Source organism: Ambystoma mexicanum, chromosome 2p (assembly GCF_040938575.1).
Source record: "Ambystoma mexicanum isolate Mex_15411 chromosome 2p, UKY_AmexF1_1, whole genome shotgun sequence".
Taxonomy (NCBI): Eukaryota; Metazoa; Chordata; class Amphibia; order Caudata; family Ambystomatidae; genus Ambystoma; species Ambystoma mexicanum.
The window spans coordinates 1381288448-1381313233 of record NC_090923.1 but is presented as its reverse complement, the minus strand read 5'-3'; the positions used below and the strand labels follow the sequence as shown (position 1 = coordinate 1381313233).

The 24786-nt window shown below is 45.4% G+C and overlaps 1 protein-coding gene across 3 annotated transcripts in view; it reads left to right on the top strand.

Moving 5' to 3' along the window:
• KLHL18 (kelch like family member 18) overlaps positions 1 to 24786 on the top strand; it is a 590797-nt gene that overhangs the window by 319014 nt on the left and 246997 nt on the right. For all 3 annotated transcript variants that reach the window (XM_069645788.1, XM_069645787.1, XM_069645786.1), the window contains one exon: positions 23492 to 23652. In XM_069645788.1, the coding sequence (XP_069501889.1) occupies positions 23492 to 23652 (161 nt within the window). The remainder of the gene's footprint in view (positions 1 to 23491; positions 23653 to 24786) is intronic.

Below are 24786 nucleotides of genomic sequence, written 5' to 3'. Positions count from 1 at the left end.
CTGACGAGGTCGCTAGACAAGTCTGATCTATGAAAGCCTTGTCAAACCAGGTTCATCACAATTCCTCTAAAACCATCAAGAACCACATTGATACCCTTACTCTGGCGCTTGCCGATTTCTGCAACCTCTCATTTGCCTCAGGAGCTTCCCCCTCCCCTCTGAAGCACTCTTGTGCATCCTCTTCTCAAGAAACCCACAGCTGACCCTTCTTGCCCAGCTAACTATTGCCCAATTTCCATTAATCCTTTTCTGGGCAAGCTCCTGGAAAAGCTGGCCATCTCTTAACTTAACCTTCATTCTGATTCGGTTGGCTCTCTCCACGACCATCAGTCTGGCTTTAGAGCTGCCAAAAGCACGGAAACTGCTCTCCTGAACATCTGTGAAGATCTGCTCTCCAACCTTGACTCTAACATTCCCTCTGTCGTCATCCTACTCAATCTCTTTTGCCTTCGACGTGGTCAACCATACCATCCTGCTCAACCTTCTCCGTGACATCCTGGGTATCACCGGCCAGGCTCTGGCCTGGCTGACCTCTTTCATCTCAAATCAACCCTCCCAGGTACAACTTGGGTCCTTCCTTTCATCGATTTCCCTTTCTGCCACTGGTGTTCCCCAGGGGTCTAACCTCTCGCCCTGGCTTTTCAACCAATACATGGCAACTCTCGCCCACTGCATTGCCTTTTTCTGCTCCAATTTCCAGTGCAATGCTGACAACGCTCAACTCATTTTCAGGCTTCCCTCACCCCTCCTTCTCTCATCTCTGATTGCCTAACTGCCATTTATGGTTGGTGTGCCGCCAACCATCTCTGCCTGAATGCCAGCAAGAGGAAGATCCACCTCATCGGCACACCTTCACCATCCTTTCCCCTCACTCTCTGGCCGGCCTCCCTTGGCCCTCCTACCCCCACCTGCGAGGCCAAGAACATCAGGGTCATCTTTGATTTCACGCTTTCCTTCTCTGCCCACATCTCTGAGGTCTATAAAAAGTCAAACTTCCTACTCCACCTCCTCAGAGGTACTCTGCCTTTCCTCTCCTTCCACCAGAAGCTCACTGTCTCCCGGGCCCTGGTTCTCTAGGTTGGACTATTGTAACAGCCTGTTTGTAAATCTACCTGTCTCTACTCTCCGCCCTTTGCAACTCTTCCAGAACAGGACTGCAAGATTTGTCCTTGGCCTCAAGCTCTGGGATCATATCTCTCCAACCCTGAAATCTCTCCATTGGCTCCCAGTGGACATAAGGATTAAATTCAAAACCCTCTGCATTGTCAACAAGGCTTTCTGGGACTTGGGTCCAAAATACCTTCAGCTATCGCTCCATAAATGCATCTTCTCTCGAGCTCTCCGCTACTCTACCTCGAACTCCCTCAGGGTCAGTCGTTATTCAAAGAAACGAGCTGAGGGTAGATCGGTCTTCGGCTGGGGCCTCCCTCTGGAACAGCCTCCTTGCCACGCTGAAACTTGAGGAGAACCATCTCCGGTCCGGAAGCACCTCAAGACCTTACTCTTTGCTTCTGCCTTTGCCCCTCCTCTCCCCTGCTGATCTTCTCTCTCTGCACTGTGCACCTGGCCTACCCTCTGGCTTCCGGGGCCCAGGTATCTGCCCACCCTGCCACCCACCTGCACTGCCTCCGGGCAATCCCTTGCACTGGGGTCTGTATCTGTAACCATACATTCCTCCCACCCCCTTTTTTCCTGCACTTATCAGACGTACCCTGTCTGCTGCCTTAAACCCAGCACTTGCCCCTTGCTGGCTGCACTACCACTGTTTGTTCACTTAAATATTAAAATAAATAAATAATAATCTTTTGTACTTTGCTCCGCACTTTCAACTCCTCCTCCTACCCCCCCCTATGCACTTCCCCCTCCCATGAACTTGCGTGTTCTCAATGTCACTGGGCCTAGTAAGATTGTTGTTTTTGTTCTCCCTTGTTCCCCTCCTTTGTCGCGCTCTGAAACACTTGTGTTCGAGCGTGATAAAAAATAAAATATCAATATCAAAAACTGCCCCTGGCACAGGCCAAGGACTTGGGGTGGATGGATCATGTGTAGATTTAGAGGAAAGGGAGAACCCCCATGGGCCTCTGCAAGGCACCCATTGTGAAGACAATTCCATAGATCCAATCTGAGGTAGTGGACTTCTGTTGAGATGGGAATTGATCCATTGCTCAGCACAATTTGTTAGTCTGAATAGCAACATGGAGTGGGCTACTATATTGAACACTGCAAAGAGGATAAGGAAGATGAAGTCGGTCCCTCATCCAAGGATCAAAATAGCTCCTCCCTCACGTTGGCAAGTGTAGTTTACATTCCTCTGGCTAACCTTGAAGCCAGTTTTGTCGTTATGACAGGTGTTAAGTTCTATGGACTCTTGAATCTTCTCTCAAGGATTTGGTGGAGTTGGTCAAGTTGGAAATTGGCAGCATTCTAAGAGTCTGCCATAGGTTCCTAGTTGAATATGACAATGGTATTTTCAAGTAGGGAACAACCCCCTGTGGTAGATGCTTTTAGCAGCTTTCTTTGACAAGCATAGGGAGGAATCACTGTATGGATGCTGCTTAATATTGATTGTTTATCTAGCGCCTATACAAAATGAATTTCAAAGTGCTTCAGGGCAGGGAGGGAACAAGGGAGAATACAGTGACATTCTTACAAGTCCTTGATACATTTAAGAATGAGAAATTAACTATCGTACTCGGCCTAGTGACATTTTTGATAGTGCAAGAGCATTGACAATAATAATTGACAATAATAATGAGGTTGGGGGGTTGGACAGACGAGCGGCTACCTTACTAGGCCTGACGACAATGGAGGTAGTGCTAGAATTTTAACAAGAGGTGGGGGAGGAGCAGGGAGATGCAGAACAAAACGAGCAACTATCGTACTAGGCCCAACGACATTTCAGATAGTGCTGGAGGGGGAGAGGGAATAAGAACAAATAAAAGGGGTGTGGGGTGGAGGAGACAAACCAGCTGCTATCATACAGGTCATGCGACATTTATGATGGGGTAAGTGCTAAGGATGATAAGGTGAAAAAGGAGGGGGGAGACATGCAAGCATGCAGCAGGGGGCGACAGTATACAAAAGACAAGCGAGCAGGTGACCGGAGCCGGGGGGGGGGGGGGGTATTAGAGAAAAGGGATGGAAAGGGAGATAAGAATAGGCACAAGATGATTGCCACTAAGCTAAATGCATACAAAACACGGCAAGGATTGAGACCAAGTACAATGCATAAACACAGCCATATTCAAAACAAGTTCAGTACAAGAATACAGCCAGATTTAAAACCAGTTCAGTAAATGAACACAGCCAGATTTAAAGAAAGCAACCAGTAACAGAAACTAGCAGTGAGTGCAGAAAAGAAAACACAGTACAATCAGAAGTGCAAAATATGGGAGACAGGCAGAGAAGGAACATGAGTGACACATGAGGGTAAAAGGACACCAGAAGGAGAGAAAATACCCATGGTTGTGGAGGAGTTGGAAGTCCAGACTTGAAGGTGAAGTGAGATAGCTGCAGCAGGAAGTCCAAGTGAAAGGGTGGCAGGCGAGGACAGCAGGCAGCGTACTGGTAGCGGACAGGGGCTTTTGATATGGGCTGGCTCCCACCTCCCAGTGGCTGCAATTGGTTTACCAAGCCGAGTGGCAACCAATGGGAGGGGGAGCTGGGCCAGGCAGCAATGCACAATGAGGCCATGTTGGAAGGGCTAAAACCATGAGGAAAGGCTGCAGGGTGCCCAGGTAACTAGCACAAGGATGTAAATATGCAGACACAACATGCATGAAAGATGCATTCTCCGATGTGCGTTTTTACAAATTGCCGGAATTGTAGAGAATTTTCTTTGGTTTTGTAAAAGAGTGACCACACCGACATGTGATCATGCAAAAGCACCACACTTACCCCAGTGAGATTAGGGAAAAGCAGCAAGCATGGTGAGGCAGGTGGAAAGCCTCCACGTCGTTGTTCTTCTGAAGTTTCATGGAAAGAAAATGGGGCTTCCCTTGTTGTTTTGCCAGTGATTCCAAAGATTAAACTTCCACACTGTAGCAAACAAAAAATTCCAAGATGATCTAAAGCTTTTGTGGGCTCCAAATTATTGCTATGGCCTGGGTTGAGGGATTGATGGCAAATGGTCCTTTGAAGATTATGGCAGAATATGGTTCTGGGATAAAACAAGACTGGGGGCATAGTTTGACAAAGCCTGTTCGCACAGATCTTGGCAAATACTTGTGCATTTGGTACTAGGGAAAATGATCTGTATGACACACTCCTTTCTTTTTTTTTTTTTACCTTTCCGGCCTTCAACAGCAGTGTGAGGGCTTCTCGTTCATACTATACCATAAGCAGCATGAGTGCTAGCAACAGACCAAAGTCCTTTTAAAAACTCAGAAGTTGAGCCATCAGTGACAGGCTATGGGGAAGTCATTGATTGCTTTGTGACACGCTGGTCTAGCTTTGCCACAGTGGTAGTCTCAGGGATCATAAGACTGTCTGCCAGAATGCAATGCCTAGCATAAATGAGAAGACTGCATTAATGTCTGATGTGAATGTGCACCTACTACCATATTGCTAGTATGGGTGCTCCATTATCACTGTTGTGAAAAAGCAAGGCCAATGCGCGGGCCTGCCATTAACCATCCCTGTATTTCCTTGCTGTGGCCAGTTTAGGGAATCGCATCTCCCTATATGCTAACTACTTAAACTGTTAGCTTGCTATGAATATGAAGCAGACACTCTGTTACCTCTGCATATTTGAAATCCGGCAGGAAAGGCTCTAGTATATAGGGGCTTTGAAGGATCGACTCAATCTGCCCCAATTCAAACCTAACAACGTAAAGGGGTCATAGCATATATAGATGGGAGAGGAACAGAACACATGTTGAGATCAACATACTGTATTGAAGTATTTGGTACTAAACATCTCTTGAAAGTGAAGTCTGCAATAGCGGAGTAGTTAAAATACAAGGGACATTGAGGTTGTAGTGCGAGCGGAAATGGTATGGAGTAGCATTGCGCTATCAATGGCAAGCTTACATAGCATGGACCTGGGTTATATCAACACATGATTGCCTGTTGTGTACAGGCGACTATCACTTGTATCCTTCAGTCAGATTAAACATTCCCTGTAATACCTCGTGCTGCATTTGTCAGCATTCTACGTTTAGTACCAGCACTATCAAGGGGCACGTCCCGCATCTTGTTACAATCCCAGATCAAAATAATAGTTGGGCACCAAAATAATGACATTTCTTCGGTATTGCAGCATAGAACCTTGGATCGGTGTTCAGACTATATGTGTTGATTACATATGTCCTCTGCTGAAGCCTAAAGAAAGAGCTACTTCTATTGGTAAGCCGCACCCTAGTGCTGGAAGACATGTGTACAATCTAGAATTCCTCCAGTTCTAGTGAACAGTTCAGTTCATTAGAACATCCACAAAACCATTATTCTTGTAACAGGACTATTTTGGGTTCCGATCCTTTATTGTATGCTGCCACCTTTGTCATTTTTTTCATGGTATTTCAATGTACGCACCTTCCAGCGGAGTGTCTCCCTTCTTCTGGGGAACATATAGCCTGGTGGAGTTGGCCCACCAAGATCCACTATATGGACAGTGCAGTTAGGCCATATGGACTGTTGAAAGTGAACTTGTTTGTCACTATCTGTTTTGAATTGACCCACACATTCTTACCCCATTCTATCCTCATTCCATTCCCAAAAATTGCAGCGTCACCACTGACTCCAGACAAAATTGCAGGAGATGGAAGCTGAATAGATGACAAAGGCGGCGCCAGCGGTAGCCGAACTTATGATCAGCCCATGCCCAGTCCCTCAGCAACCAGCGCATCTCCTGAAGACTGGATGAACCTTGGTTAAATTCCATGAAGGTGTACAATGTGGAACGCAACATCTATTTTCTTCAGGAAAGGCTTTGGTAAGGGAGTGAAGAAAAACATTCCCAGACATTTGTGCTTAAACTATACAGTTAGCTACTGCTATTTGGCTCTCCTGTAGTCCTGCAAATCTACTTTACTCCATGCTGCATAAATAGTCATCTAACTATGAAAAGCATGGCCAAGAGAACTAAGGAGCTGGATGGAGGTATTATCACTCTATGCCACCAGTGGTCACATATCTTAGTCAGGGCTACCGCCTTTGCATTGGGGCTATCTAGGAAGACTCTCCATGAAGTCTGTTTGTCCGGAATAGCTGCAGCCATGGCATGTTATTTGTTCTGAAGTTAGTGGGCTGTCCTGTAATCTGTGGATGTCTAGGGATTTTGAAGACCCATGTTCAACTTAAAATAGAAGACAAAGGTCCTACACAATCCAAGGCCAGTAATGTCAAAATGGTTACTTAATCTAATTCCTGCTAAGTTAAAAACAGATAACATGACTAATTAAGAGTCTGCTGCAAACAGAACTGCGTGTTAATGAATACTAGATTGTGATAGATTGAACATATAAGACAGTTTCTTTGAGTTGTGGCTTGAACCTGAACACAATCCAGCTCCAGCAGTCATTACTTCACATAAGTTGATTTACACATCAAGGTTTATCTGTGATTTTTGCAGTAATATAAAAAAAGTCTGGCCTTCATTGAATATCCATGAACTAAAGAGTCCTCTCTTTTGAGAGGTACTATGTCTCTTACCTACTTGGAATACTTTATTAGATTGTCATCCAACTAATTGTAATTCCAGCTGTTGTAAAAAACTGGATAGATGAATTGGCACCAACATATACAATCTACGTTCCACTAATGATATTATATAGGATGAATTATGTGTCTGGATAGATGACCCATAAGCAGAAAGTGCCCAGAGTTTATTGGAGAACTTGTAAGTTTAGAGTTTATCTCGGACAGTAAAGTGCCCAAACATGATAAAGCGCATACTTTGGATTTAATTTTTATTTGGAACAGAAGGAATGTGTTTTCTCAGTTTCTTTCAGCTTGGTGACTCCTTTCCAGATTGATTTCACAATTGTTCCACAAGATCTTCCAATTTTTAATCCTATGAAGTGGAACTGGGAAAAAGTGGACAGATGGTTTTGCCAAGGAAGTGAATACTTTGCAGGGTTTGAAATTGAGATTCGATAGGTAGTAGCTAAAACCAGCCACTGTGTGTCGGGCATCACCCTGTGGTCGGGTGCTCCCACAGGAGGGAACCCAGAGCTACCAGAGACTCTTTTCATATTCGGTTGATTTTATATGAACCATTGTGTTTAAATGTGTATTAGATGCATTCTAATTGACTTTATTAACATTCTCAAATATTCAGTTGATTTCATATTTACATGCTTGTGAGGCACCAGTTGTCCCTAGGAGCCAAAAGTAGCCCCTGGTAGCTGTTGGATTCAAGCTAATCAGGCTCTGCTATGCTATAAGCAGGAGCTAAATGACTCCCACCTCGCCTCAATTTGGAACCCTACTTTGACAATAGATCAGATGTATCCCTCTTTGCTCAGATAGATTATTTCTTTCACCATTCATGCAAGGGACAGATTTGACTGCTGCTCTGAAGCATCATGAATCGAAGCATTACACTACCATAAATGGCTAGTTTTTGGAGTCTGCGTAACTTATAAAAGAAGGAAAGCCAGGCGGAACAATAAGGGAGGATAACTTTGAATCAGTAGGAAAAGAACATTTATCTATTAGCTTTCAATATATAGAAAGAGGAAATTTAAAATAAGTTAGTTTCTTTTGTAGGTCTGACAGCGGGGAGTGCACATGGCAGCAATCCTGCTAGGGGTGTCATAGCATAGGTGCTGGCCAAGTGCAGATTACCTCTAAGGAGAGGTGGTGTGTTGCTAGCCAGCTGTGGGATATAATCCTGTCCCTGGCTTCAGCAAGTGAACCAGAGATGAAGTGTAGTATGTTGTCTCAAGCCCAGGGGCAGCGACCTTTGGCTGGTGGGTTAGAAACTTCAGTCTGACTAGCACCTCAGCGAATATCCCGAAAGGCAAGCTGGAATAATAAATTGCTAGCTATGTTGAAATGACCTTCACAAGCCTAAGAAGGCAACCTTCAGTGAGAGGGTATCGAGATCTCACTTTGGTAGTAATCCAGAAGGAGCCTGTGGGGCCTGGCAACGAAGATCATCTATGTTGGGTGTCCACTGAACAGCATGTCCTGTCGTTTTTAGGGGCTGAGAGGATGTTGTGTACACCTTCTTCATGTTACTCTTCACCTGGGCCACGTCTAACGTTCCCTTTGTAATGGACTTATTATCCGAATTGTTGACAAGGTTTAAATGTCTGCCGATTTTTACTGTTTTTAGGCTCTATCTCATATCTTGTATTTTATTAAATAGTATCTTTTGTGATTGTTTTCTTCTTGTATTTGAGTGTTGATTGTGTGGATCTCATCATTTTATCATGCTGTCACAGTGTAACATAAAATCAATCTAATAAGGTTTTTAGAAGTTCAGGTTTATTGTGCTGGCATTAGAATCCCAGTGGTAAAACACTGTCGGTGGCGTTACCGTTGTTTGCATAGTGGGTGCAGAAAGGGTCTGCGGAGAGAGAATGATGTTACCCAGTAAAAAAGAAAATCCAATAGTTTTTAGATGAGACTTCTCTGCAATCGAAGACCCGTTAGGTGGGTGAAGAAGCTAGTCTTGTGTTGGCCTACCTCAGCCTCTTTCAAATATGCTTAACAATCTGCAGGTAGCATTGGCAGTTTTCAGTTTGTTCTGGATTGGATGGGCCTGTTCAAGAAGACCTGCTGAAACTAACCTCCCCATATGCAGTGATCTAGGAAAGCCATGTATCCGGAGCTGTCTTGCTATTCATGTTTTAATTTTCTTCTGAATCCTCACTTTGCTGCTCTCAATTGAACTGGATTGAAGGTGGAGGAAACATGAAACTTCTCCACATAGATCTGTCAAAATTTGATTTTACAATTTGACCACTATGTCCCAAATAGGATTCAGTATGGTCAATGTGTGGTCACGCAAAATCACACCTATGGCAGTGCACATGATGCATTTTGGTTCAGGGACTTTTTTGGAGCTTCTTCTGAGCATTCCTCACACTTCTGAGAGAAAGGGCCATGAAGATTTTGCTGTCCTTCAGTAACGGTGGAGTTACTCTAGGCATAGGCAATATGTTATAATTGCTGCATTTGCTCGAGGTAATATCTGATGGGATCTGTTAGAAATGCAATCTGTTCCGTGTCTCTCTGCATTTAATGTTTTACTGTCCAGTTCTTCAAATTGCTGTTTTGGTATGCTTTTTCAAAAATGCATGGTGTTCTTTGTATTCTAGTATGCAGGAGAAGAGTCTCTGGAGCATGGCATTTTGTGGGGATTCTTTAGGCTTGGGGCTCTGTCAGTTGGATTGTTCCTGACCTACGAATACGTTGTCTGTGTAGACTAAGTTCACTGGATTGTAGCATTTAGTATGTGGGCGTAGCAGTATTCTTGCTATAATTCATGTGTGTACAAAATGTGTACAATATCACCCAATAAAATGCCCTTCTGTCGTCCCTTTTTCCCTGACACTGCTGCATAACAATATGAAAAGACACCAATGGGTTTAGCAGATACTGTCCTGGTACAATACCATTGCAGCTTTTCTATCAGTTTGCTTGCAATAAAGCTCTTGTGTGTGCTGTACAGGGATTGAAATTGGGATTTGCTGACCAGGAGCAGAGAGCAGCTCCTGGGTATCGGGCATAACCAGTTAGGCAGAAGCTACCTCTGGATAACCAGGAGCTAGAATATAGTGTGCCGCAAATACAACTTTGCACAACATACAAACTCTACCTTTTTGTCTATTTTATATTAAATGCGCACCAATATCTCTTTTGTGTGTTCTTTATTCTCCTCTATATACATTCCCAAACATGCACATATAATTTCGCATAGCTGGATATGTATGGGCCCACTTGCCATACAAGTCAAAAGTAGCTCCTGGTAGCTGTTGTTTTCAAGCTAACCAGACTCCACTTGGTTATAACCAGGAGCTAAATGGCTCCCAGCTCCTGGCAATTTTTCGAACACTGCTGTAGCATTCTGCTAACTGTGGTTGGCCAGAAGAAAAGACGGACCAAATGTGGGATTCTTTTTTAAATTAAAATAAGAAAAAGGATGGTATGTCCCCATCTCAAAGGTTTGCCCTACCTAACACAAAACGAACTATGGGCCTTGCCGTCAGTAAGGCAGGTCGAAGTATTGATCCATCCACAAACTTACCAATTTTAACCCTACCACTAATCAAATAGCCAAAGAAGGGGTCCAGAAAAATTACTCCCTCTCCTTGACAGGCTTCATCCAGCCCTAATAGTCTACTTTCATATAGTTCTTGGAAAACATGTGAATCAAATCATTTAATTCTTCTAGGGGATTTTCCCACCTTTTCTGCTTTGCCTTTAATGCTTTCAATACAGTTCATTGGCTTCTCACATTAGGATCTCGACCCTTCTCCCTTTTGGATTCTTGCAGTGTCTCTAGATGGCTTCCTTTCTTTGGATTATACTTCAACCACTCCTTTGACTTAATGAACTGTCCACCTTATTTATGGTATTCACATCCACTGGGACGAGTATGAGGCTCTTCCTGACAGTGTTCCCCTCCTGGATCTCCCGCTGTTACCTTTTGATTGTGTCCTCCAACTTATTCCTCATCTTTGACATGTAATGTCCAGCTTCAGCTGCTTCGGAAAACTTTTTCAGCAGAGGGCACTGTGCGTCGATGGCATCAAGTCGATGTCCCTCAAAGGCCTCCGTCGAGGTTGATGTCATAGAAAGGTATATATAGCACGAGCAGCACCCGTTGGCCTCAGTTCTGTTTTTCAGTGACAGGATTTGCTTCGATAACGAAATATGGCACGCCTCATTTTGTAACGGTTTGTTACTAGGTTCTTCGATATATCTTCGACTGCGTCGACACCGAAGTCCGGCTTCAATAAATGCGGGGACTGCGGGTCCAAGATGTCTTACTCAACTGCACAGTATCTGCTTGTGGTGCCCTGGTGGAGGACCATGATGGGTCCAGTTGTTCCAATTGTCTGTCCATGACAGGAAAGGCATTGAGGGAACGGAAGGGGAAACTCCAGGTAGGAAAAATCCCCTAAGCCCGACCCGCTAGGCCTTCAACTGACGAGTCGAGCGACCACTCTGCTTGGAGGAAGGTCAAGCGCTCTAAGACCAGGAGTGGCTCCCACCACTCTTCTTAATTTTCGAAGCAGTAGAAGACAAGGCACCAGAGGTCGCCTTCGGCTTTTTCCTCCATCTTCCCCGAAAGGGTAGCTTGCCCTACAAAAAGAAATCTACCCCAGCTGAATGGGAAGCTTTCTGATCGGAAATAAGATATTTTTTTTTTTGAAAAGCAAGGTTATGCTCCAACCGAGCCTTCGAAGGAAGCCAGTAAGGATGGGTATCACCCGAAATCCTGCGTGCCCGGGAAAACAGCCTAACAAGCATCGGAGCCCTCGAGGCTTTCATCCGATGATGAGCACATGAAAGAAAAGTCAGGCTCCTCAACGCCATCAAGACTTTCAACGCCCGCCAGGCCCTCAACGACATTGATGCCGAAACTTTCAACGCCAGCCGTGCCACATGCGCCGGCTGTTCCATCGAAGTTGAGCGCCCCATATGTATCGGCGCCAGTAATGCCTTGAGGTTTGGAAGTCATCGAAGCCTATGACTTCCAAACCTCAAAAAAAATGTATGTTCCTCTTCCCAAGGAGTTTAAAGTCACTCATTTCAATTTTTGAAGAAGAGGAACGCTCTGATGAGGAAGATGCATTTTTTGGGTTACAATATGGGACACCCAGTGTACCAGAGTGTTTCATATCAGATGAGTCCAACGAATTAAGGACTGATAATTTACAGTCTGCAAGTGGAGTAGATACTTCACACGAACTGGAGTTTGGAAGACGTAAGCCTGGCGAACATGCTGACGCTTCATACAGGCAACTCATGTCCAAAGTTGTAGAGTACATGGGATGGAGTAGGCAACCACTCCCTTATGAACAAGATGATCTCACCGATATTTTGGACAAGGGTCCTCGGACTGACCCTGTTTTGCCCTTCATATGGCATTACAAAAAAGGGTGCCTAGAAACTGGGAAACTCCAGAGGCCAATCCGGCAGTTAATAAGAATCTGACAAAAAATACTGCCCCTCCAGTAGTGACCCCGACTACCTGTCGACCACTCCGTAGAGTCTAGTGGTGCAGGTGCTACAGCTACAACAGGCAGCGTACCCTACCATACCTCCTGATGGGATCTACCAGCGTGCACATGGATGGGCGAGAAAGATATTTTCTGTGGGAGCATAGCACTGAAATCTGCCAACTCCACTTGTGCCCTGGCAACATTTTACCTACCTGGACGACTGGTTGAGCAGGGCGCGTTCTACCGAACAGGTCTTGGATCATTTGTCACCTGCCACTCTCTCCACAGACTGGGCTTCTCCCTGAATTACAAGAAGTCCCACATGACACCTTCTCAACAGCTCCACTACATCAGAGCTCTACTCGACACACCCTTGGGGAAAGAGCTCGCCTCCCAAGGTGAAGGCGCAAGACATTCTTCAGATGGTGTGCCACTATTCAAGATGCCCTAGCTTCCAAAATTAGCACATTGCAAAAAAATAAAAACATTGTCACCTTGCCGAGATAACCACATCACCCATAGCCAACATACCAGACTTCCACTTTGCACCTGTGACTATAGGTAAAGTACAAAAAACGATAGCCACACTTGTCCCCTTTACAATTAGAGGGTTTAACTTCCCTGCAAAACTGATTGTGCGCCATCCTTGGCACCTATTATTACTCATTTCATAAACGCCTCATCCAATACTAACACCATCCCCTCCAGTATCAAGGAAGCATGGGTCACCCCCCTCCTCAAAAAACCCTCACTAGATGCCACCATCCCCACTAATTATAGACCCATCACTACGGTCTACTTCCTTCAGAAAATTATAGATAAAATGGCCTACACCCAAGTCCAAGCCCTCATTGAAGACAACAAACTATAAGGTGATAGTCAGGCTTCCGCCCTAGTCACAGTACCGAAACAGCGCTGCTGGATCTAAAAAAACAAATTGACGCGGTCAGGGTATGAGGAAACATGTGTATTCTGCTCCTACTTGATCTGTCCGCGGCGTTGAACTTAGTAGACTACAGCAAACTATGCCAAACACTTGCAAACAACTTTCATTTCGCCAAAGGAATCGACCTCGTGGATCAAATCCTTTCCTTTAGACCGCACCTCAAGAGTAGCCATAGGAGATAATGCAGCTGACCCCATCTCGGTCCCCCAAGGATCCTGCCTCTCCCCCACGCTATACAACGCCTATACCAAATTACTCTTTGCAGCACTAGACGCAATGGGAGTAATTTACACGAATTTTGCCGATGACGCACAAATACTTATCCCTATCTCAGGTAACTTAGAACAGGACATTATCTGTGTGAATAAAATATACACCATCATCCAAAACTGGATAGCAGCAAATAGTTTATGCCTAAATGGGAAAAAAACGGAGATCCTCATAGTAGGCTCTCCTGCCTGTCTAGCCAAGCTTCACCCACTTTACAACTCCATAGTCATTGAAAAAACACCCATTCCAATCTCCAATTAAGTAAAAACATTAGGAGTCTGTTTAGACTCTAGTCTCATCATGTGCAAACACATCAGTGCCCTTGCCTCAACCACAGCCTATACCACCAAACGTATCACTCGAAGTCGCCCCTTCCTCAAGCAAGACAAAACTGCATCACACTAGCAAGAGCCCTTATCTTAACTAAAGTAAATTACTGTAACATACTCCTAGGCACCTCGAAAAAAAAATACAAAATGCAGTTACTCCAGAACAAAGCAATAAGATCAGCCTTGGGCATAAGCAAAAGGGACCATATATCGCACCACAGGAGAGAGGCACATTGGCTATCCATCCAAGCCAGGATACTCCACAAAACAGTCACTCATGAATGTGTCTCGGGCAATGGCCCAACCTACCTCAACAACTGTTTAAACCACAAAGTTACAACCAGATGCCTTAGATCCAATGCAAACTTACAGCTACATGTCCCACGCTTTAACAACGCAAGAACAGGCAGCTCTAGCTTCACTGTAGCAGCCGCTAGAATATGGAATTCACTCCCTGCCAATATCAGTAACAAACCCACACTGAATGAATTTAAGAAACTTCTCAAAACCTGGTTCAATACTGAGCACCAGGGTCTCCCTTTTAAATAACCATGCATTACTAAGGTAAATACTGTATGTAACTGTTGTAACCTTTGTATATGTAACAACTAAGATTTGGTATTATTTGTATTATGCTACATGTAACCTTTAAGTCAAGCTTTTAAGCTTTTCCTGTAACTATGCCGTGATACCCTTGGGTTTGGGCGTACAACCAACAAATGCAATAAATAAAATGGTTTCCAAATTTGAGTTCCCAGAACCTTCCGGCCTTGGATTCTTTTTGAGGTTGCTCGGCCTCATGGCGTTCTGCATTTTTCTGGTGCCAGGTGCCCGTCTCGAGAATGACATCCCTTCAATGGGCTGTAAGAAAACAATGGTCCCAGTTCTCAGGAAAGATGTCGGACCGACTTCAGATTCCAAACAGTGTCTCAGAGGATCTTCTGTGGTGGGCCTGCGAGAAAAATATTCTGAAGGGCGAACCCTTTTGGCAACCATGGCCGGAGATTACAGTAGTGAAGGACGCCTCACTCACTGGGTGGGGAGCCCATGCCAACGATCTGACAGTCATCAGTCGCTGGTCTCCATCATAGTCCAAACTACACATCAACCTTTTGAAGCTGAGGGCAATAGGACTAGCGCTGAAGGCCTTTCTGCCCTCTGTACGGGGAAAGAATGTCCTTATAATGACAGACAAGAGTGGCCATGTACTACCTCAACAAGAGAGGAGGTGTAGGGTCACTACCACTGTGCAGAGAGGCAATGCAGCTCTGGTAGTGGGCAATTCAAGAAGGAATCTCCCTATCGGCAGTTCCCCTAGCCGGAGAGTAGAACCCGGCAGCAGACGCTCTGAGCAGGCAGAGCAGTCTCCCATGAGTGGGAACTAGCTCGGGAAGTCCTTAAAGAGATCTTCACCCTTTGATGAACCCGTAAGTGGATCTGTTTGCAACTGAGGTCAACCGGAAGTGCAAAATGTACTGCTCCAGGGAATCTCCTCCAAGAGGAGCTCTAGGAGACGTGTTTGTTGTGGACTGGGAGCTTCTACTCCTGTAAGCATTTCCTCCAGTCCCAGTCATGCCTCAAGTAATCAGCTTGAGAAAGTTCAGGAAGCACATGATCCTAATTGCTCCGGATTGGGCCAGGAGAACATGGTACCCAAACCTTCTGGACATGTCCATCTGTCCTCCAATACGTCTTCCACAAAGAGAGGACCTTCTCTCGGGATAGGAGGGTCGGGTTCTCCATCCAGATGTCAACACTTTCAACCTTCACGCTTGGTTTCTGAAAGGCTGAGATATAAGGATTGGAACCTCCTGGATGACGTTATGGAGGTGTTGCTTTCGGCTAGAAGACCAGCAACACAATCTTTGTACAGGTGCCGTTGGAACAAGTTCTGGAACTGGTGCAAGGAAAAGAATGTAGATAATTTTCTTTGTAAAACACCAGATGTTTTATACTTCCTTCTATCCTTAGCCACTCTGGGTCCCCAGATTGGTACCATTTAAAGGCTATCTGGCAGGCGCTGTTCATTTTTACACCTCTTCGGAGGAATGTTCTTATTTCAAAATCCCACTAGTGACTCAATTTCTGAAAGGGCTCACTAATGTGTGCCCTCTTTCTCCTTTCCAGGTTCCGTTTTAGGACCGAAATATGGTTTTAAAGTTCCTAGTGTGTGCACCCTTTGAACCCCTGCACACATGTCCTCTAATGTTAATAACCTTTAAAACCATTTCATTGGTTGCTCTCACTGAGGGGGTTTCTGTACAACTGCTCTCTAAATGGCAGGGTATAAGCACAGAGGATCCCAGCCAAGATTCTCTATTTTGGTAAATGTGGACGAGCAATCAAGGCTTAAGCTCCCAGGAGGTGATGCGGTTTGGTTCTTAAGTACAGTGTAGTGCCCAAACCCCCACTAAGGAATGTCCACCCACTATGTTAGTGATAACACAGTTCTTTATATAAATAAGGTTTAAGTTATATACACACACAATAACGCACTTTGTGCTCAGGCAAGTCTATAATGATAAATGTACAATTTCTATGTGGTACCATAATTACTCTTTGACTCCATTAAAAATGCACCAACTGTGGGTATGCTCAAGAGTATCTGACTTTTGGTCTGACGTATTAGATAGATTGGACATTGTGGTGGAGGAGCAACTTCCACGTACTTTCTCTTCGACAATTTTATTATCAAAAGGAGAAAGGGTGTAAGGCCAGGGTACGAACAGACTGGATCAATAGAGTTTTAGTAGTGGCGGCAAAACCAATATTACGCGTCTGGAAGTCAAGAAAGAAACCAAAAGGGGAAGAATGGTTATTGGATGTACAAACCCTGTCACACTATGAAAAAGTTATGTTTTTGAAACAGGGTAGGGAGGGTTATTACCCGACTTTACGGGTATTTTGATGAATTGTACAGTTGAAAGTCCAATACCATGTATATATTAGTTTGTTTACATTATTTAGGGGTTTGGTTTAATGGTTATATGGAGTTGTCTGTTGTGCATGTCACTGTTGTCTTGTCTTTGTTGTGCATCAAATATCGATAAGCTGGATGTAAAATAGTACTTGGTGATTGCTATTAATTTCTTTGTTTTCATGAATTTGAGTATAGTACTGTATGTTTCTTGAAAATGTTATGGATTTTACAATCTGGATATATTAAGATTTTGAGATGATGTTGCTGTTCTGTCCTTTGTGTGTTATTCAAAACAAATAAAGTGGATAAAAAAATGCACCAACTTCTGACAGTTTCAAATGCCATACAAAGCAATAGCAAAAGGTATCACCATAGACTTAGGAGGAAAACAAGTTGGTTAAACAAATGGCAGAATACTTCTCCCTCCTCTCCCCCCACCTGGGCAACCTGTAAATAAAGATATTATACAAGCCCAGTTCATATATTGTTTAGCAGAGTCTTATTTCCTTCTACAAATGTTCTACTATCCCAATGTACCTGGGTTAGCAGAGTTCGATGACTGGTCTGCCACGGATCCTTCTTGAGTGAACTCCCTTTAAGGCAGGAGCCACGGATCGCCGAGATCCCTCGAATAAAAGGGTGAACAATGGCATCGAGGCAGCAGATTTGGTCCTGGCGGTGCCAGTCGATCCGTCGTGGACGTCCTGCGAAGATGAGTTGGGCGGTGCACCTTAATGAAAATAATTTGTTGCTGCAAAGAGTCAATGAAGAATGTAGGCCCAGCAAGGGCGTCCGGTCGTCAGCGTTTCGAGTCGATCAGGACTCGACCACGGCTGGCTTTCAGATTTTCGTTGGCGTTTTTGAGGACTCCGGGTGGCGGGAAACCCACCGGCGGATTCTCCATGGTTCGGCGGCGACCTTGACTTTCTCCAGCTGGACAAAGGTGTCGATGCTGATGGGCTGATGAGCAAGGGAGTCCTTGATTCAAAGTGTTCTTAGGCAATGGAGCGTTGCAGCTCCGGTCGTCGGCAGCACTGCATCAAGCTGACCCCGCTCCTGGTCAACACTGCTTCGACGGGCCTCCAGCGGTTACGGTGATCCTCCGGACCCTGGTCTCCCATGATGGACTTCGATGGCCTCAATGTCTGGGTGCTGCGCTTCGAGATTCCTCGGCAGTCTCCTGTCGGCCGCCTTTCGAGGACTGACTTCCAGAGAGCGTTGGCGAAGGTTCGCTGGTGCACGATTGTCCCGCGTAGCTCGGAAAGAGGTCTCCTAGCCAGGTCCTCTCTTGGATCAGTGTCTTGAAGGCATGGCAGCTTTCAGATTGCGTCAAAGGAAAACAGCAGTAAATCTTCTTCCGGCTTGGCTTTGAGATCAAGCATCAAGGTTCGACTTAAGCTTCTGAACAATTTCCATCAGTGAGAGGTCCCCAGATATACTGTTTGGTCTCTCATTCACTCTGCTGGGTCACACTCGGGCAACCAATCATTCATAAGGGCATTTGGGCAGGCAGGCAGCCAATCATGGCCACAGTGCATTCAGGCCATTCTTCTCCATCCAGACACTCACAACAAGGAATGTGGATTGGAACACGTACCCAGCCATTCAGCACTCCACTCTGCATTCATACCAGTTTTAGGCAGGGCTGTCTCATTTATTGTGTCACATACTAGAAACCAGACACTCATAACATGAAATGCATATTGGTCACACACTCCATTCACCCAGGTCCCACCCCAAGGGTGTACCCACAACATAGTCATTGGGAAGGCTCCAGCCAGTCTGGCCTGGACTACCCCACAGTACCATATATGGAACATCCACCCAACAGCCAGTCAGGGGCAGAGTCAGGGCTTCCCAGGACTTTGGGAACACAAGTTAACAGGCAATAGAAAGCAAGAAGCCATGGGGGCCATCTTGTCTCCTATCAGGAATCAACTGATTCCAATGGCAGGTCCTGGAGGATACTCTGCACCTGTCAAATTCAGCATGGAACTGCCACCAGCCTATACCCTGCTCTGTGGGCCCCACACAGGTGCCCAAAACATACACTAGGGGCACAGGGTTGTACCCCCACCCATGGGTGCCATAAGGGTATCCCAAGGGTCTGCACACCAAACCAAAAAGAGAAAGAGTTGCACTGCCAGGAGCCCGCCACGGACTCCTGTGCAGAAAATAACACAGAACACGCACGATAAAAGGACTACAGGACAAGGACATGGAGGCCCTTTCCTCCAATGCATTTCCAGAATCACACTCGTATCAACCCGCAGAGTGAGCGAGTTGCAAGCACTGTCAGTAAAGCCACCCTTTACAGTCTTGCACAAGGACAAAGTTGTCTTGAAGGGCAAACCTTAGTTTTTGCCGAAAATCATTTCGGAATTTCATTTGACCCAGAAAATTGTTCTGCCTTCCTCCGCCTCACCCTGGTAAGGGGGACGAAAGACTTCATAGGTTAGATCCTAGAAGAGCGCTAAGCTTTTACATTTCGAGAACATCCAAAATACGTTTTGATGATCCGCTAATCATGGGTATATTGATATATTATTTCTATCGTGCTCTTACACAAGCGTTTGAGTGTGACAAGACAAGGGAGGGGAAAAGGGGAGAACAAAACAGCGATCTTACTAGGCCCAGTGACATTGAGAACGTGCAAGTGCATGGGAGAGGGGGAGGGGAAAAGTGCATGGAAGGGGGGAGAAGTGGAAAGTGCGAAGCGGAGGAGAAACAGATTAATATTAAATAAATAATAAAGGCAAAAAAACAGTGGTAGGTGCAGCCAGCAATTTGCAAGTGCTAGGTTTAAGGTAGCAGACATGGTAGGTTTGATAAGTGCAGGAAGAAAAAATGGGTGGGGGGGGGGGGCTGTATGGCTACCAATACAGACCCCAGTGCAAGGGGTGGCCCGGAGGCAGTGCGGGAGGGTTGCAGGGTGAGCAGGTTCCTGGACCCGGAGAACAGAGGGTGGCCGGGTGTCAAATCAACCACGTATCTTATACTGCCCAGTAGAGGATACAGGTATAACCATAAAGCTTTCCACACTGATACGGGTCTCTGTTTCTGGCGCTTGTTACACCGAGCCACGGCTCAAGGCCCCTCTTGAGGGAGCTATATGTCCCGGGTTAAAACCCAGGGTTCCTCGAAGTACAGTACCAACGGAGTCGAGGGGATCCTATTAGGTTCCTGTCGGTAGGGTATATTCCTCAACCGTCCCACGCTCTGGGTTGTGGTTGTACCAATTCTGTCGAGGGAGAAAAGGTAATCAGCAACAGGCCTTCCAGTACCGGCTCTGCCAAGGTTCCTCCATTGGACACTACTTCTGGGTCAGTTCCTAGGATGTCCACTAAACATCCTAGTTCTGCCAGCACCGGCTCGGCCGAGGATCCTTGTTTCAAGGCTAAGTGTTTCTTAAGTCTCTTGACACCCCTGAGGGGACAGTTGCCTAATTTTCTCCTATGACGCAGTTCTCTTCAGGTGTTGACTAAATGGCGGCCCAATCTGCTTGGTCCAATGCAGCCGTTTTGGATACCTCCCTTACACCAACTTTCATGACTGGTGCTGGGAGCGTTCCTTTTGGGGGTGAGCAGTTTTCCACGTTGTGTGGACAACAAAGACCTGTTTGTCGGTCCTGCCGACAGCTTCAGCTAAGGCCCCTTGTACACCGAGGTCAGCGTCCCAGACTCTGTCCTTCTCTGGGATCAGAGGGTTTTCAGGTTTGCAGTGCGCTCTGATCTAAAACTCCTGTTGGTAGCCCCGCCTTAAGTGGAAGCAGCAAGGTGATTGGTTTTTCTCTCAGCCATCAGCCTCCTCCACAGGGACAGAAAATCTCCCTGCCGACAAATGATATTTTTTGTCGGTCACAATACACTTAGGTGGGGGGACGAATCTCGTCTCATCTGGAGGCGTGGCAAACCATCACCCAAGACTGGTGGGGTTTCTCCATCGTTTAGGCAGGTTTTCGCTTGCCCTTTCCTCCTATCCCACCCTTCAAACCTCTCTTCCTACAGATTGGGATGCTCTCCGTCAGAGCTGAGGTACAGAAACATCTATACCTCAGAGCGGGGCAACCTGTTCCCCTCATGGAGCAAGGGAGGGGCTAGTACTGCTGTCCTTTCACAGTGCTCAACCAGGCTGGCCTGCGCACGATCTTTGATCTTTCTGAGAGAATTTCAAGTTGATCACGCTCTGTCAAATACAGTCCTTTCTTCGGAAGGGCGATTGGCTCAGTGTGCTGGTCTTCCATGATGCGTAAATGACATTCTCACTGGAGCCCGCATACGAAATATCTGCTGTTCTCTGGAGCCTGCATAGGAAATATCTGCGGTTTTCTGTGGGAGCAGAACACTTTAGTTTTGGGTACTCCTTTTGGTCTCTGCTTAGCGAGACGCACAGGAAACTCCTCGGAGGGGCCCTCAGCGGTTCCCCAATACTGGATCGTCTTCCAAGGTTCTCCATTTGGGGCTAAGGCTGACCCCAGTTCTGCTGTGGCTATTGATACCAGAGTTCGCCCTGAGGCTTCTCCATCTGGAGCTTGCTTTACCGAGGCTTGGCTCGAGGCCCCTCTCGAGGTGGCTATAAAACCAGGGTTAAACCTGAGGTTCCCCTGCTTGGGGCTAAATTGCCAGTAGAATTGAATCCCTCATCGAGGGTCCTGGCTGTAAGGTATATCCCTATCCCTTTCCACACGCACGGCCGTGGTGTTGCCAGTTCTGTTGAGGGGGGCAAAAGAAGGCGGTCATGTACCACAGACCTTCAAATACCGGCTCTGCCGAGGATCCTCCACTAGAGGCTAATTCTGGGGAAGCCCCTGACGTATCGAGTAAACACCCTTGATCTGCCAGTATCGGCTCTGCCAAGGTTCCTTGTTTCAAGGCTAGGATTGCACGCAAGGCCCCTGACTTCCCTGGAGAGACTATTGCTTCACTTGCTCCTGTGACGCAGTTCGCCCCTGGTGTGTGATACCGGGCCATGGCGGCCATTTTGAATACCTCCCTTGGAGCAAGGTTTTACATCAACAAGAAAGGTGTCGCAGACTCTCCACTCCTTGGGCTGGGCCATCCAGTATATGGTTTGGCTCCAGGCTCCACACATCCCGAGTCACCTCAATGTGAACGCAGATTAATTCAGTTGCCAGTCGGCATCGGTTACGAGTGAGATGAACAGCAATATCTCCAACCTTTCCAGCAATGGGGAACGCTAGAGGTGGTCCTCTTTGTAACTTGTGGGTCAACATAAAAGGTTATGCTTTCCCCCCATTGCCTCCTATCTATTGGTTGCTCTGTAAGCACAACGAACAGTTGCCAAAGCAGCTACGTGGCTTTCCCACCAGCTTTTGATAAGCATTACTGCTTAGACCTGTGCTCCAGAGCCGATGCTCAATTCGGCCAGGCTGTTCTTGAAATCTTTTTCAGTAAGGAGGTTCCATCCACCCGTATTTGCTGTGAGGAGTGCTTGGTAATCTCCCAAAAGTATGGAGGAAATTTGACCGGACGTAGGAGTATAACAAAGTTACTCACCGTAGTGACTACCTTACTCCTAGTCCATAGTCTGCTTTCCTCGATTCCCCCGCCCGCTGTCCCCTCTAATAAGTATCCTCTATTATTGCTTAAATGGTCTCAGACCTGGCGATATAAAAAGACTGACGAGCGATGCCCGGGGTGGAAGTAAGGTGGGTGGGGTTATGGCCGCGTGCGGTACCCCGCCAAGAGAAGGACACATTTTCAATGTGATGCTTTTTTACAAAAGTGCTCCGGTACTGTCCCACAGGGCGGAATATCCCAAAAGTATGGAGGAAAGGGGACTATGGACGAGGAGTAAGGTAGTCACTACGTGAGTAACTTTAATTTCTAGTATCCTTTTCTTCTCAGTATGTTTGGTTGATGGGGAGTTGGTGTGACATTGCAATAACAAACATTAACTTGTGGAAGATGTTTTTTCTGAAATCTTAATGGTTAGAATGGTTCTTCATAGAGGGATTTAAGGAGTTTGTCGAAACGGGAGTCCTTGTCTCCAAGAGGGGAGCCGCTCCCTGTAAGATCCCGCTTACCGCCACAGTTATGGGGAATTTTGCGTAGCGTGCTCACCTTCCTAGCCTCGCTTGTAAGGACTCCCCTCTGGGGGAAAAGTGACAGGATCTCTTGTGACTAGTCACATTACGTTACACAAATTGTATTTCAAGATTGCATTGAACATATAATGTGTCTTGTGCAAGCACTTAGTGTGTAGCATCTTATTTCTTAGCTATAAATATCCCTCTTTTATGCAATGTAACTATATTCTGCAGCATTGAACAAAAGTAGACCTATTTTATGTATTTATACATGTAAATATTTAGTACTTCATGTGTTACAGCATTGTCATTTACTTTGCTCTTTATTACAAATAAGATGTTTCATAGACCATAAATATAAATTCTATTTGTTGTGCATTGCATATAAGGGATATCATTCTCAAAATGTCACTTTTTGAGAGATCTGCATGTTGTCACTTTTATTTTTTAATTATGAAATAATTTCTGTATAGCTCTTGGATCATGTGCTTTATTAATGAATATTTGCTCCCATTTCTTTTTTTTTTACTTTCTCAAATCAGTTTTTATTGTGGAAAAAAAGGCTCTTGATTATTCTGAATGAACTAATTTGCTATTCCCTTTGCATGTTGTGATATATTAATGCAGCACCTACATCTCTTAACCAAATGGCTAATCATTTGTCAATACAGTTTGGATTAAAAGCCCCCTTTGCTTTCATGTTTTGTATGTACATAATCGTAAAACTAGATTTCGCCAGTATTTCAGTTTAAAAAATAGTGTATCTCCTGTTATTTTGGTTGTTTTTTCAAAGTGTCTGCATTTAATGACGTGATAAGCAGGTTCATTAAAAAAACATTCTGTTTCTTGTGATAGGTGTTTGAAGCTGCGCTGGCATGGGTGAAGTTTGACCGAGAGCAGAGGGAACCCTACCTTCCTGATCTGCTTTCCAAGATCCGTCTGCCACTCTGCCGACCGCAGTTCCTTACAGACCGGGTGCAGCAGGACGATCTGATCCGCTACTGCCACAAGTGCCGGTGAGCTATAACCTAGAAGCAGCTTTCTGAACTTACATATTACCAGTCACTTGCTTTTGCGTTGAAAGCGTTTTGAGTTTGGTATCCTGTATAGCGCTATCTTAATTCCAATGTGTTTATGGATCCAGTCCAAGACCGTTTTGAGTCCCAGTGTGTGTATAGAGTTTTGATTTTTAAATGTATTGCTTAAGTAAGCAACTTCAGAGAGTGCTTTGCAAACTGTATTCACAAGTTACAACTCCTGCAGGATCTACTACTCTGATCAGGAATCGTACCAAAATGTCACCCTCAAAATTATGACTGCTGAAAATGCAGACTTCTTTATATATAGTATGTATAGAATATAATAATATGGGGAGGGCTTGTGGGGGGGGTCTCGCCCCATATATATATGTGATGTAAAAGGGTTTAAAAAAAAAGTGCATTTTCGGCTGTCGCAGTAATCACATGGATCGCTCCGATCATCTATCGAAGTTGATAAATGGATTACATTACAGTGGGTAACAAGAACATCTATTACTGCAGAGACTGGAAGTGGGAGGAATCTGATGGCTCCAAGCTGTACATTATGTTCCCTAGGGCATAGAAGTATGTTTGCTGTTTTTGCAGTTTGAGCCGTACAAGCAGATTTCTCCAATGGGTGCTTGGTCTCCATATTTGGTGCTACTTTGGAATTTTTCAGTGCTCTTTTTATTCATGGCATTTGTGTAACGCCCAAACCCAGGCGTATCACAGCGTTTATTACAGGCAGTAAGGGAATCGGTGAGTAGTCCTACAGTGATACAGTAATAGCAAAATAGGTTACTCATATTTATCAAAAAGCCAGATTTTGGCTAATTGTTTTAAATTTGTTGTAGGACTGTTCATTTCTATTTTTGTAACTGGGAGTGACGAGAGGCTGGATCGTAGGGTGTGACTAGGTGTTTTCTGAGTGATAGTCATTTAGGTAGGGTGCAGCTTCTTCATAGATGCATTTGTGAGTCAGGGTAAGTGTTTTCAAGACAATCCGAGTTTTGATGGGCAACCAGTGGGCATCACTTTTGGTGGCAGAGATGTGGTCGCTGCATTTTAGTCCAAGGGCGTCTCGAAGGGCTTTGTTTTGTAGAAGCTGCAGTTTAGATAGGTTAGAGGCTG